The sequence below is a fragment of the Podarcis bocagei genome (assembly GCF_964188305.1).
Source record: "Podarcis bocagei genome assembly, chromosome: Z".
In the NCBI taxonomy this organism is placed as follows: domain Eukaryota; kingdom Metazoa; phylum Chordata; class Lepidosauria; order Squamata; family Lacertidae; genus Podarcis; species Podarcis bocagei.
Genome location: NC_138140.1, coordinates 15,329,436 through 15,343,689, shown reverse-complemented (window position 1 = coordinate 15,343,689; position 14,254 = coordinate 15,329,436). Strand labels below are relative to the sequence as shown.

Sequence of the window (14,254 nt, the reverse complement as noted above, 5' to 3'; positions counted from 1 at the left end):
AGCTCTATCGATGCCAAATCCAGGTGACTCTTCATTTCTCCATTTATGGTTTTTTCTTGCCCTTCTTCTCCAAACCCTTGTATGAAAGGCATTTCCATCTTACCATCTGCTTTCTCCAATTTTGCTGTTTCATCATCCAGTCCTGCCAGCTTTTCATCAATTTTGCCTGAAGTTTCAATGTCATCTACAGTTCCGTTTTTCAGTTCAAATCTCTCTGATTTATTTTCTTTCCCCCTTCATCAAACATTGATCTGGTCATTTTTAATTGTTCAGTCATCAACAGCCATGCAATACCAACAGTCACTGGGAACTCCAAAGATACCTTTGCCATACTGGATGTTTATATGTCTCAACTCTGCCTTAAGATTTTCATCTTAAGATCACAGTCAAAACAAGATTCTTTCCCACAGAGGAAGTAATGGCCAAATTACTTTTAGTTTCTCAGCAATATTTTTGTTTTCAAAAGAAGAAAAAGAAACAAATATGTTTCACACAGGGAATTCCCTCGTTCATTTAATCTTTATTGTCAACCATAAATCAGGCTTCTTGCTTTGCTTTAGACACTCTCTTCTTAAAGACAGAAAGCAGCTCTTACAAGTTTTCCAACTGTGAGTTTTAATCAGTAGGCAGAGAAATTATAGGAAATTAGAGAGAAGTTACAGCTTATCTTCTCTAAAAAATGTTTAAGAAAGAGAGGATGCAAACCTTATACCTATGAAGGGTTTTTATGTGGTCTTCGAATGCAAACCAGCTTGTTTTAGTCCCCATCTAAGCCCCCAGGCGGGTGGTGCTGTGGGTTAAACCACAGAGCCTAGGACTTGCCGATCAGAAGGTCGGCGGTTCGAATCCCTGCGATGGGGTGAGCTCCTGTTGCTCGGTCCCTGCTCCTGCCAACCTAGCAGTTCAAAAGTACACCAAAAAAGTGCAAGTAGATAAATAGGTACCACTCCGGCGCAAAGGTAAACGGCATTTCCATGTGCTGCTCTGGTTCGCCAGAAGTGGCTTAGTCATGCTGGCCTCATGACTCGGAAGCTGTACGCCGGCTCCCTTGGCCAGCAGAGCGAGATGAGCACCGCAACCCCAGAGTCGGTCACGACTTGACCTATTGGTCAGGGGTCCCTTTACCTTTACTTTAAGCCCCTAGGCACAGACAGCAGAAAACAGTTTTGATCAGAGCATTTGAGGTTACTCCCTGAAATACTCTTTTTCCCCAGAGTGATTTGATAGCCAGACCTTCTTCTGACTACCATCAATCACCACATCATTATCTTCTGCCAGCGGAGAGCCAACAGAAAGACAGTCATCCCACCATTTCCTCCCCAGAAGTCTCCCCTCACCTTTTGAAGATGGGGACAACATTTGCCCGCCTCCAGTCTGAGGGACCTCACCCATTCTCCAAGAATTCTAAAAGATTATAGATAGAGGCTGTGAGATTATATCTGCCAGATCCTTTAGTTCTCTTGAGTGCAGCTCATCGGACCCTGGATATCTGAATTCATTTAAAGTAGCTCAGTGTTCCCTTACCACCTCTTTTCCTATCTTGGGTGGCAGCTCCCTCCTTGCATCATTTAGTCTGCCATCACAGGTTGGACACTGCTTTCCTTTTGAGTGAAGGCAAAGGCAAAGTAGGTGTTGAGCAGTTCTGCCTTCTCTCCATCTTATCTACACGGAGGACCTACTACTTGCTTGTTATTACTCTTGTTTCAAACACAGCCAAACATCTTCCATGAATAGACCTCCCTTACTTCCCAAAAGGACTTGGGTGGAGATTGGGACAGGACAGATTGCAATCCATCAGGTGGAGTAAGAGCAGGTGGTGGCCCAAAAGACAGCTACATCAGATTGCATTGGCTCTCAGACCCCCTAAATTAATGGACACAGTTTGCCCAGAATGTGTGGTCATGCAGGGGAAACTATTGGACTCAGATAGATCACCCTTGAAGTCAGATAAGGTGGAGGGGGACTTGTCTGAGGAGAAAGTCATTACTGTGAAGCCTCAACCTAGACTATTTACTACTTCTGTTTTTATGGCCTTGCTTGCTAAGGCCAGACACATGTTACAGTTAAATGAGGAAAAGCCGGTGAACTCCACTGAACACTCAGCCCTTGGGGGCACTGGAGCTTCTGAGGCTTTTCCCTCTGCTAATCACAAACTCATTACCATTCCATTCTCAAAAGCCTTTGATGAGATTTGGGGTGCATAATGGAATATCCCTAGTAAGGCTAAGCTGTCTTCTAAGGGAGTTAACAAACACTACCTCTTCGCAGACAGGATTATGAACCGTTTAAAGAATCCAGTGGTGGATCCTCCAATAGATGCCCTAGCATCTTCTTCCATTATTCTATCAGATGCAGGGTTGCCATATTTCAAAACGTGAAAATCCAGACACAAAAGTTATTTTGGCAAAGTTGCTGAGCTTTCTTTTATGGCTTATGCATCTGAACTTGCAGATATGCAATGTACACCTCATTCCCTAGCTTTCTTCATGGTAGCTGGCAGGAAAGTTTCATTACGCCAGTGGGCAGTGAATGCTGCTACTCAATCTCGTCTCATGACCTTGCCTTTCTTTGGTGCTAAACTGTTAGGGGAGTCTTTGGAACCCAAATGGTGGAAACCAAGGACAAGAAAAAGTATTTTTTGAGGAAAGAAGAAGAGGAGGAGTTTGGATTTGATATCCCGCTTTATCACTACCTGAAGGAGTCTCAAAGCGGCTAACATTCTCCTTTTCCCTTCCTCCCCCACAACAAACACTCTGTGAGGTGAGTGGGGCTGAGAGACTTCAGAGAAGTATGACTAGCCCAAGGTCACCCAGCAGCTGCATGTGGAGGAGCGGGGAAGCGAACCCGGTTCACCAGATTACAAGTCCACTGCTCTTAACCACTACACCACACTGACTCTTTTGGAAACCATCAGTTTTCCAAGAATAGGGGATTTGCGCCCTTTGAAAACTGTTGGGGTAGGCAGGATAAGGAAGGTTGGCATTTGTCTTTCTTTAAGCCTGGAAATTTGTCATCCTCCTTTCAAAAAAATCAGAGGGGAGGAAACAAAGGTGTTTCTTCCTGACTTAGACCCTAGTGTTGCTTCTCTTCCAGTGGGAGTGAGTCTACTGGCTTTTGAACACCATTGGGAGAGGGTAACTTTGGATCAGTGGGTTCTGGAAACAGTTGCTCAAGGCTATGCTCTAGAGTTTGTTTCCCGTCTTCACAACTTCTTTGTTGCAATGCCTCAATCTCCAGAGAAACACTTGGAAGTTTAGGTCAGAGATAGGAGCCATCAAACCTGTCAATCCTTCAGAGGAAGTCAGGGGTTTAATAAATGTATTTCTTAGGGCCAAAGAAAAATTGTGATACCAGGACCATTTTGGATCTCAAATGGTTAAACAAATACACCCTAAAGAAACATTTCAAGATGGAGACTTATGACAGCACTAGGAAAGGGAAATCGCATGATCTCTCTTGACCTTTCTGAGACCTGTCTTCAACACTGGTACCAGCACTGTTGAGTGGATTGAATTTGATTAGTGACTTGTTCCTACCAGCACAGCATAGTATAGGTTAAAACACCTAGGCTTTATGTGGCAGGCAATCACAGTATGACACTTGTAACCACATGGTGAAATGGATATGTACTGATCTCCAATCACATGGCCCTCCCCTCCACAACCATTTTGGGATTTGGGGGAAGCAGAGGAATGGTAACATTGAGCACAGAAAACAGTGAAATTGAAACAAGTTTAGAGAAAGGCAGTGAAGCTGGTCATGAGTATGGAAAACAAGTCAGATGAGGGAAGCTTGAAGAAACTGGCTACAGATTGAGGCCCCAGTCAACAGAGCAAGGCTCAGCTGCAAACAGGAAGTCATCTTATACTCCTCTCTGTCCTGGGTGAGTCAGTGGCCAGTCTGGATGGATGGAGTCAGTGCAGGGCCTGAAGGTACTCCATGGAGAAGCTACCACCTGTGGTTCAGGGGCTCGCCACACGAGGGAACTTCCTATAGATCACAGTAGCTCCTGAGATCCATAGATCCCTTCCTCCCACTTTCCGTTGCAAATATCCTCCTGCCCTGAATTCCCATTATGGAATCCCTCCTCATCCTCTGTCACTTATCTGCAAACAGGGTTAGGGATGCCCACTCATCAAAGTAACATGCAGATTCACCTTTTAGTTCCAAAACATCTTGAAATGAACTGAATTTTTCTCTTATCATGTGGTGACTAAAAAGTTCTTAGCTAACACAGGTAGGTAAAAACCCCTTCCTTTCCCCCTCCAAATGTCAAAATTTCCCCGGAACCTTCCTACTTAAAAGTCTAGCACAAACTGAACGCATAAACAGGATGGGAAACCAGCCATCTCTGCAGTCCCCCCCCCTTTCCACCTTACTTTGCTTCTTTTTGGCTTGAGGTCGAAACACAACATATGGTATGGAACAGAGAGGCGGAAAAATAAAAACAAGAATTTGGTAGAAAAGCGAAAAGCTACACAAGGGAATTAAACTTCACAAATAACCTCATTGAAAGAGAATTTTTGAGTTGGAAGGAATCTGGGAGGTCATCAAGTCCTGGCCTTGCCAACGTAGCAACATGCCCCCCCATGCCCTCCCATGGTAACCACCAAGGCTCTCCCAATTTTTAAAAAAGAGTTTTTTTTATGGTTGGTGCTTCTTCTTTTGGTTGGTAGATTGGGAGGGGTTGCTTTTTTTGAAGGGAGACTCTGTGTTTTGTTTGGGTTTAGGTGTGTAGATGTTTTGCCTATTAGGGAGTTAGGAGCACTGTCAGTTTTTCTCTTCACTGTCCACGAGAGTTTCTGAGATTCCCCCCGAGCAGGAACTGCTTTGCAGGAAGCAGCTGAAAAATCCCTGGCAGGTGCTTAAATCCTTCCACTCAAGGGGCACCCAACACATCCTGAAGCAATTTTGTCCCACTGTCAAACACCTCATCCTTAGGACATTTATTCTAACATTTAGCCTCAATCCAGGTTCTACCAATTGGTTCTAGTCCTGCCCTCTGGAGCAATGAAGAACAATCTGCCTGGATGTTCAGCATGACCAAGTGATAAAGAATTGTCTTTTCTGTTGTAGTACCCAGCTAATGGAAGCATCTCCTCTCTAAAATATGGCAGTGCTCTAAGGCTTATTAGGCAGCTACACGGAAGCACTAAGGGTGATTAGTCAATTAATCACTATTGCAAAGCAAATAGAAAGAAGGAATGTGAGGCATTTTCTGTATCTTTGCAGCTGAAGAGATAAGCTGTCTTCCAACAGAAGCAACTTGCAGGCTGAGTTGCTGGCAAAAATTAAACTGGGTAAGTTTTTCCCAGTATGGAAATACAATTATAGGGAAAGTTTCACCGTTGATCTGTCAGACATCTTATTGCTTGTGTGTGTGGTTCCTGATTTACTTTTGGACCCTGTATTTCAGCACAGCAGTTTGCAACATTATGAATGTTGATTTTTACTTATTAATTCTTTTGCCAAGGATGAACCTTTCACGAACGAGAAAATAGTTTGATGAACTTGGACTGAACTAATTTGTTTTGTAAAAGTTCAAACTTTAACTGGAACTAGTTCCTTTTTAAAAACTGGACTTTCCAAGTAGTATACTGTATTTTACTTGGTCCCTTGAGTCTCAGTTTCCAAAAGATGAAGAAAGGCAGACCAAATCCCTGCATGCTGGAGAGGCAAGAAGACCTTTGGAGGCCATGCTAGTCTATCAAGTAGCATCAGTTCCCCACAGAAGCAAACAACATGCCCATTGAGCATTCTCAATACTCCTTTTCTCCAGCTAGGTGCAGAGCTCAAGACTTCCGTTTCCTTTTCTGGCTACATTGCACCTGCCAAATGTTTTTCTTCAAGTAGGTCAGGTGCACCCATTAAAATAGCTACCAACCAACAAGAGTCATCAATGCTTGTTTAAGCAAGCATCTTCTAGCCATTGATGCTCATATACTTATTTAAGCAAGCAACTTCTGGCCACTGGTGCCCATTAAAGAAATATGTTTTGCTACTAACTCTTCAAAAGAAAAGATGAAAGGCCAATGACTCACTCAATATCTCTCACAGCAGGGATGGGGGGACCCGTGGCCCTCCAGATGATGTTAGACTCCAACACTTATCAGCTCCCAGTCAGCATAGCCAACACTCAGGGATGATGGGAGCTGCAGCACAACAACTAAAGCAGTGCTTCTCAAATTATATAGTGGACCAACAATTTTATTCCACAATGTGTTAGGGTCTGTCACCATATTTGATCTCTTAAGTGTTCCACCCAACCCAGGCAGTGGTGGAGTCGCCACAGATTGGCAGCCAATGGCTTGCAGACCAGCAGAGGTCCATGGACCAGCACTTTGAGTAGCATGAACTAGAGGGCTGCAGGTTGCTTGGCCCAAGGTACACAGTGAGGTCACATATTGCTTGTCTCAACCATCTCCCTACAAACTGAATCACATATAAATGCTTCAATGGTCAGAAATCAGAGCTGATTCAGAAGCGTCACACCTCAATCTCTTCACAGCACAGATGGGGTCTTCACCTTCCCTGCCTCCTTTGTAAATGAAGGTGGCTAAGTAGCTCAGTGACAGAGCATATGTCTTGCATGCAGGAGGCACTAGGTTCAATTCCTGACATTTCCTGGTAGGTCTAGGAAAGACCCCCCTGCCTGGAATCCTGGAAAGCCACTGCCCGTCAATGTAGACAATACTGAGCTAGAAGGACAAGTGGTCTGACTCATTGTTATAAGGCAGCTTCTTATGCTCCTACAAAACATGGGAAGTGCATTCATGTTAGAATATGTTGAGAAGGTTGCACATGTCTGATGTTCTATACTTGTAGGAAGAAGTCTGCAGTAGCTGGGGTTGGGTGGGTTTGATGTCAGGAAAGGAAAAGCCCCTTTAGGTTGGCTCCCACAAATTACATTTTATATACATTTACCCAATGGAATAAATATGATGATGATGATGATGCCATAACTTGACTTTCATGGGGAGATTCTGACTTTGCATCCCAATCTAGAGCACAAAAAACACAGAGTTCCAAATGAAACCATCCCTCTTGGGGCAGTAATTTGATTCTGTAATTGTCTCCTGTCAGAGCAGCCTCCAGCTACATGCCTAAAGAATGGCTGTGTAGGGCTTGATGGGGTGTGTGTGCTCTGCCACACTAGCGGAGAGGAGAGGAGAGGAGGAAGAGGAAGAGGAAGAGGAAGAGGAAGAGGAAGAGGAAGAGGAAGAGGAAGAGGAGAGGCTCTGGAAAAGGAACATACAGTAAGGGCTTAACTGGATGATGATATTTCTAAACCACCCTTCATAAACAATAAACACAGATTTCACTTGTCTCAAGTGTAGAGAAGGAAAGTCTTGTGGTATCAATCAGCCAAGGGAAACCTGTGACCCTACAGATGTTGTCAGAGTAATAATTTAATAGTTCTTATAATAATATAAGATGGATAATAATATAAGATGGACCAGTAGTCCATCTAGCTCTGAAGACTTAACTTGGAACCTTCTGCATGTAAAACAGGGGCTCTAACAGTGAGCTACAACCCTTCCCCAAAGTTAAGAAACTAAGAAGCTGTTTTATACTGAGTCAGACCCATTGGTCCATCCAGCTCAATACTGTCCACACTGACTGGCAGCACTTCTCCAGGGTTTCAAGCAGGGATATCCCAGTCCTATCTGGAGATGCTGGGGATTGAATCTGGGGGCTCCTGTCTCCAAAGCATATGCTCTACTATTGAGCTACCTGCTGGAACCGCCAAGTTCCTTTGCCAAACCATCTAGGTGGTATAGAGTCTCTCTCTCTCTCTCTCTCTCTCTCTCTCTCTCTCTCTCTCTCTCACACACACACACACACACACACACACACTTCCAACTGTGAGTTTCTCTGTTGGAGATGTCATCATCCTTAGTAGGGGTAGGGAAGAAATTCCATACAGTTGGCATTTTAATGTAAACGTATCTAATTCACACTTCCTAAAACAGTCCACAAGCCCAAACACAGCTCTCCTTTGACAATTACACTGCTCTGAATTCTATGACGCAGCTCTCCAAATAAATAATGTCTTTAAAAAAATGTGTGCATAAAAAGTGGGAAATGTGATATTAGGGGGAATTAGTATTAATTTACATTAGGAAAAACTGCATTCACAAAGGTATATATTAGGAGAAATGTGCTCTAATATGTTGACAAATTTTCATGAAGAATTTGTGGGGTGGGGGGTAGCAAACAGATGCAGAAATGTAGGAAGCTGAACTTAAAATTGGAATAAACGAGAAACTGAGAGAAATTAAAGTAAACAGAATCTGTCCATTGTTACTATGCTTATTTTGCAGCGTCGCTGACACAGACCAGTTTCTTGAATTTTGTTTCAATCTACCCCCATGTGCATATATTTCTGCTGACTTAGGATAACACTCTGCAGATCTGTAGACAGTAGCTTACAGAAGCTTACGCCATAATTAATTGTTTAATTAATGAAACTAAATTGCATTTGCCACCTAACACTCATTCTGCACCTGTAAGCAATCGATCTCTTAGTGTGGCAGCACCTACACTTTGGAACTCCCTGCCTGCTGATGCCTTCTTCTTTTCAGCACCCACTTAAAACATTGCTGTTAAGTGACAATATTGCTTAGTGAAGGATGTCATCCTAAGAGTGAATACTTTGAATAATTTTTTTGGGAATGTAACTGACAGACAGAAAATCATGTCTTATTTATTTATTTATTGTTTGTTTGTTTGTTTGTTTGTTTCTGTTTTTCCCAGGGTGGAAAACTGGAAGGGGAAAGGTAAGCTCCTAGGTGAGATAGTCCACCCTTTCTGTGTGAGACAAAGTTTAAGATCTGAGAAAGACCTTTATATTTTGTTTTCCTTCTCTTTTTCTGCTTTTGTTCTCATTTAGATTACTTTGTCTTTTATACTATTATATTATGATATTTTAAAATAATTTTTATTGCCTAACCAGTTTTGTTAGGCAAACCTATCCAGAAATGTAGAAATTACATATATTTTATCTCTTCTTAGTTACTGTTGATTTTAATTATCATTTTAATGTTTCTAAATGCCTGTTTTTTAATGAGAAGATCAATGTTTTCTTTTTATCTAATAAAATTGTAAGGCTATTGTCATGCTAAAGTTCAATAGGTGGCCATGGCAACTTCAGCATGATGGGAGACCAGCAGGCAGGTGAGCAAGCAGTATGGGAAGCAAGTGCCTAGGCAAGCTGTTTAACAGAGTGGGGAGGCACTACAGATAGTGGTTTGGAAAATTGTTCTTTGAAGCACACTAGAGCGCTGCATTTTGTTAAATAAATAAATACAGTGATACCTCAGGTTACAAACATCTTAGGTTACAAACACTTCAGGTTACAGACTCCGTTAACCCGGAAGTAGTACCTCGGGTTAAGAACTTTACCTCAGGATGAGAACAGAAATTGCGTGGTGGCAGTGGGAGGCCCCATTAGCTAAAGTGGTACCTCAGGTTAAGAATGGTTTCAGGTTAAGAACGGACCTCCAGAACGAATTAAGTTCGTAACCAGAGGTACTACCGTAAATAAATTCTTCAGTAGCAACTATTCCTCTCCAAGAAAAGGTATGGAAAAGGGAGGGAGGGAGGGAGGGAGGGAGGGAGGGAGGGAGGGAGGAAGGAAGGAAGGAAGGAAGGAAGGAAATAGATCTCCTGTTACCTGCCCGTGACTTCAATGTTGGAGACAGCATAGAAGTACTTGAACAAGTTCTCCCGCTGCACGTAGGTGCCCCCTAGTGCTGGCCTCAGCAGCCGCAGCCGCAAGTCCGTCATGGTGAAGAAGTCCTTCAGCCCTTTGGCACTCTCTAGCCTGGTGTAAAGGTTGTCCATATTCTTGAGTTCCGGCCCAGCAAAAATGGCAAAGCGGTCCCTCACTTCAAAGCGTACATTCTTCTCTTTCTTGGAGCCCGGCCAGCGGGAATACTCATCTGTGCAGATGACCCTGTTGGCGCTGGTGGTGGAGAGGTTCCTGACCCTCCGCGCTTGCATGCCGAAGGTTTCGTTGCAATCATCTGCATAGTATTGATATGGGTGCCAAGTCCTCCCATTGTCCAAGGACTTTTCCAGGATCATCATTGTGGGACGCCCATACTCAAAAGTCACTATGATGTCATCAGTCAGCTCAATGCTCTTGTTCCAAGAAAGTGTGATGTTGGCCAGCAAAGGCTCCGGGTAACGGCTCCATGTCACACTCTGCCAGTATGTCGCCAGGCCTTCATCTTCTTTGTCAAACATCAGCTTGGGTGGATGGGCCAGGTCAGGGTTGGATGCATCACACTCATCACACATATATGGGTTTTCCTGAAAGGACAACAAGAGTAACAAGAGAAGAAAGGGATGGCAAAGAGCAAGAACTAACAGGGGATTCATTTGGGATGGAGACATGCCTCAGTGATAGAGCATCTGCTTTGCATGCAGAAGGTCCCAGGTTCAAACTGCTCAGCATCTCTTGGTAGGGCTGGAAGAGACTCCCTGCCTCAAACTCTGAAGAGGTGATGCCAGTCAGTGTTGTACTAGATGTATCAGTGGTCTGACTCAGTGTATGGCAGGTCCCTATGTTCCTATGCAGCTGCAGAGATGCAGGATGGCAGCCATTAAAAACAAAATCATTAGATACAAAAGGGCTTTTTACTGCAAAATTGTCACTTTGATAGTTTTGGAAAGGATACTACTGATCATGACTATTCTAAACTGAATAGGAACTTAGGAAGCTACATTAAAGAAAGCAAAAACATTGGTCCAATATGCTCAATGTCATCATTGTCATTGTTTTCAGACAAGGGCCTTTTATAGCTCTAACTGGAGGCACCAGGGATTGAACTTTGGGCCTCTGGCATGAAACCATGCAGAAGGGCTGTAGCTCAATAGCAGAACACCTACTTAGCAAGCAGGTAGTCCCAGGTTCAATCCCAGCATCCCCAGGTAGGCTGGGAATGTCTCCTGCCTGGAACCTAGGAGAAGTACTGCCAGCAATAGTCTAAGCTAGATGGACAAATGGTCAGACTCAGTATAAGGCAGCTTCCTATGCTCCTAATGCTCTGTGATGAGTTACGAGCTCTTCCATAATGCTGTAAAAGGACAAGAAGCAAATACTTTTTAATAATCACATCGTCATCATCCTCACATCATCTTTCTAAGGAAGCAACACTGTGCCAAAACTTGAAAGAAAGGTAAGAGTTTTACAAATGATGTGAGTCATGCATGACTCCATACATCATGAAATGTCACCTCAATACAGTATATCCCTTCCTACATCATGGAACGAGTCAGAACATTTCTTCTCCAGCTCTCTCCTGCATTAGAATTTTTATGTACCTTTGGAGATGTTATTCCTTTCCTCTAATAACTCTTCTGTGACCTTTGAAATGGAAGTTGACCTAAGTGTAAGGGATAACCCAAGAGTAGTCGCAATCCACCAAAATCAATGGACCCCATTATGTATGAACTTACCATAAGCATGATTTAATTGGAAATCACCCAACAGGAGGATATGTCAGAATTTGCAGAAGAGCATCCTCTGGACATGTGGGGCAAATCACCCATAATATCTATGAATGAATTCTATGGGAGTTTCTGGGAAGAAAAGGCTCCTTGGATCTGGTGGGTGTCCCTCTCCATGGATATAGAGGGTCTGCCTGCAGAGGCCTCCTTATTGTAGTGCAAGCACCAAGTACAAGTCACTTTAGTTGGGCTGCTACTGTTCTGGCTCCCACTGAATGAACAGCTTGAACTTGGGTTACAGTTTCTGCTCAAAGCTTTAATGCTCAAATAATTATTGTACATAAGCAAGACAAGGGTCAAAGGTACAGTAGGTGCAATGCACGGCTAAGTGAGTTAAGTCATTGATCCAACAGTTGACATGCCCCTTGGGTTGCCCCGATGTAGGAGTTAGGTGGGCATGGCTTTAGCATAGTAAGTAGGATGGGTGAGCAAATGGGAACTCCTTTTGATGGACTGGGTCTGACGCCCCTCTGTACGTGTAGGCTTGTCAGCTAGAGTTGATGGGAGTGGAGAGTCCAGCAGCATAGGTGGAACAGGAACTTTGGGCCGGATAATAATAATAATAATAATAATAATAATAATAATAATAATAATAATTTATTTGTACCCTGCCCATCTGGCTGGGTTTCCCCAGCCATTCTGGGTGGCTTCCAACAAAGATTAAGAATACATTAAAATGTCACACATTGGCAAGGGTTGATCCAGTGATACCCCACTGAGGCCCTCCCTATACAGTGGTACCTCGGGTTAAGAACTTTGCTTCAGGATGAGAACAGAAATCGTGCTCCGGAGGCACAGCGGCAGCAGGAGGCCCCATTAGCTAAAGTGGTGCTTCAGGTTAAGAACAGTTTCAGGTTAAGAAAGGACCTCCGGAACGAATTAAGTACTTAACCCGAGGTACCACTGTAATCAAACTCCTTGCTTGTCACGCTCCCCACCCGCCATACACTTCTGATGTCTCATGGGGTTCAGACACAGTTCCTTCCCAGGATCACCAGCCTCCAGCTCTTTGCAATTTTCCCACCGCTTTTCCTCATCTGACCGGTCCTTCCAAGATTTATCCTCGAAACTCATGACAGTTACTTGGGCATAAGAGGAGATCTGCTAGAACAGATCAGAAGTTCTAGTCTAGTATCTTGTTTCTACAGTGGCCAACTAGGACAATCTATCCTCCCTGCTGCGTTCCACTTAGGGAATATTGAGATGAAGGAGGGAGGTTGACAGACAATGCCACCTCCTGCACTGGTTGCAAGGAGGTAGGCAGGTGGAGATTGGCTGAGGCAGACTGGAGTTGGTGGGGCATTGCCCCACTTGCCATCATGGATTAACCTCCACTGAATCAGGGCTTAAAACAAGAGCCTTCCCTTGTCTCATCTCCTTGCCCCCACTCAAATTCAGCACCTGTTTTTCAGTGACATAATGTTCTTATATATAGGAGATCCATTATCCATCATGGTTAACAGCTAGGAACCTCAACCTCTTCCATTCATAGAATCATAGAATTGTAGAGTTGGAAGGTTCTCTGAAGGTCATCTAGTCCAACCCCCCTTGCAATGCAGGAATCTCAGCTAAAGCATCCATGACAGGTGGCCATCCAACCTCTGCTTAAAAACCTCCAAGGAAGGAGAGTCCACCACCTCTCACGGGAGTCTGTTCTACATCCTGTTTCCATTCTGTGACAGTTATGCATGCATACAACCAAAATTGTTTAGAAGCTTATTTTGGCATCAAATGGTATATTAATTAATTAATCAGTCCTTCATTTTCTGCACATTTTTTTTTTGTAGCAATAACATAAAAAAATCCACATTTAATTTGTGGATTACCCCTTAATATTTGCATTTTAGGAACACCTCCCACTTGAATAACATTTTGTAAGCATCCCCCCTAACCTTTCTTTGGGGGCTGTACTGTTCTATATATTTCCCCTAAATTAACATTTTTGTGCACATCTTTCCTGCAAAAGGCACTTATTTATCTATATTTTTATTTTAAAAAAACAACAACCCAAAAGTGCCTCAGAAAATCCAGAGAAGTATGCGATCCAATGAATTAATGCATTCCAATCCTCGTATAAGTCCAGGAACTGTGACTTAAGTTGGCCTGCTTTAAAATTATCTTACATCCCTAACAACTGCAGTGGGGATGTGAAAACAACAAGGATGAAGCTAAACAAGGTTATCCCTTTATGAAACTCACTCTGCTGCCAAAACCTGTTTTTGCAACCCTCAAATTCAACCGAAGTTTCACCTTCCACTTAGACCACTAGGATTGGGCTGTTGATGGAAAAGGCAAATTCCTTCCCCCACCCCACTGATCAAAACATTCATAGTTTTTTTGTAGCTCAACCTCCTCTCCCCCCCATAATATATTTTAAGTGAAATTATGCTATTAGTGGCTAAGCTGTTGAGTATTTTAAATAAAGCAGACATCTGCTGCAAACAGTAAAAGCTGCAGAGATAGCTTTTAAGAAATGCCCACCCAAACCCTCAGCTTATTATCACTGTCAGAATGAAATGATAAACAATACCAATCTCATTTAAACACACACACACACACACAGAGAGAGAGAGAGAGAGAGAGAGAGAGAGAGAGAGAGAGAGAGAGAGAGATGTATGCCAGGGCCTCCTAATGGGGGTAAGACAAGAGATTAGTATTTATAAGGGTGGCTGCCTGAGATCAGAGACAAACAGATGGGCTTCAAAGTGGGTCAGATTATGTCTTTTCCTAGGGACAC

The 14,254-nt window shown here is 43.3% G+C and overlaps 1 protein-coding gene across 11 annotated transcripts in view; it reads right to left on the bottom strand.

Moving 5' to 3' along the window:
* Positions 1–14,254, bottom strand: part of NTNG2 (netrin G2) — a 126,517-nt gene that overhangs the window by 58,081 nt on the left and 54,182 nt on the right. For all 11 annotated transcript variants that reach the window (XM_081179209.1, XM_081179212.1, XM_081179214.1 and 8 more), the window contains one exon: positions 9,677–10,317. In XM_081179209.1, the coding sequence (XP_081035335.1) occupies positions 9,677–10,317 (641 nt within the window). The remainder of the gene's footprint in view (positions 1–9,676; positions 10,318–14,254) is intronic.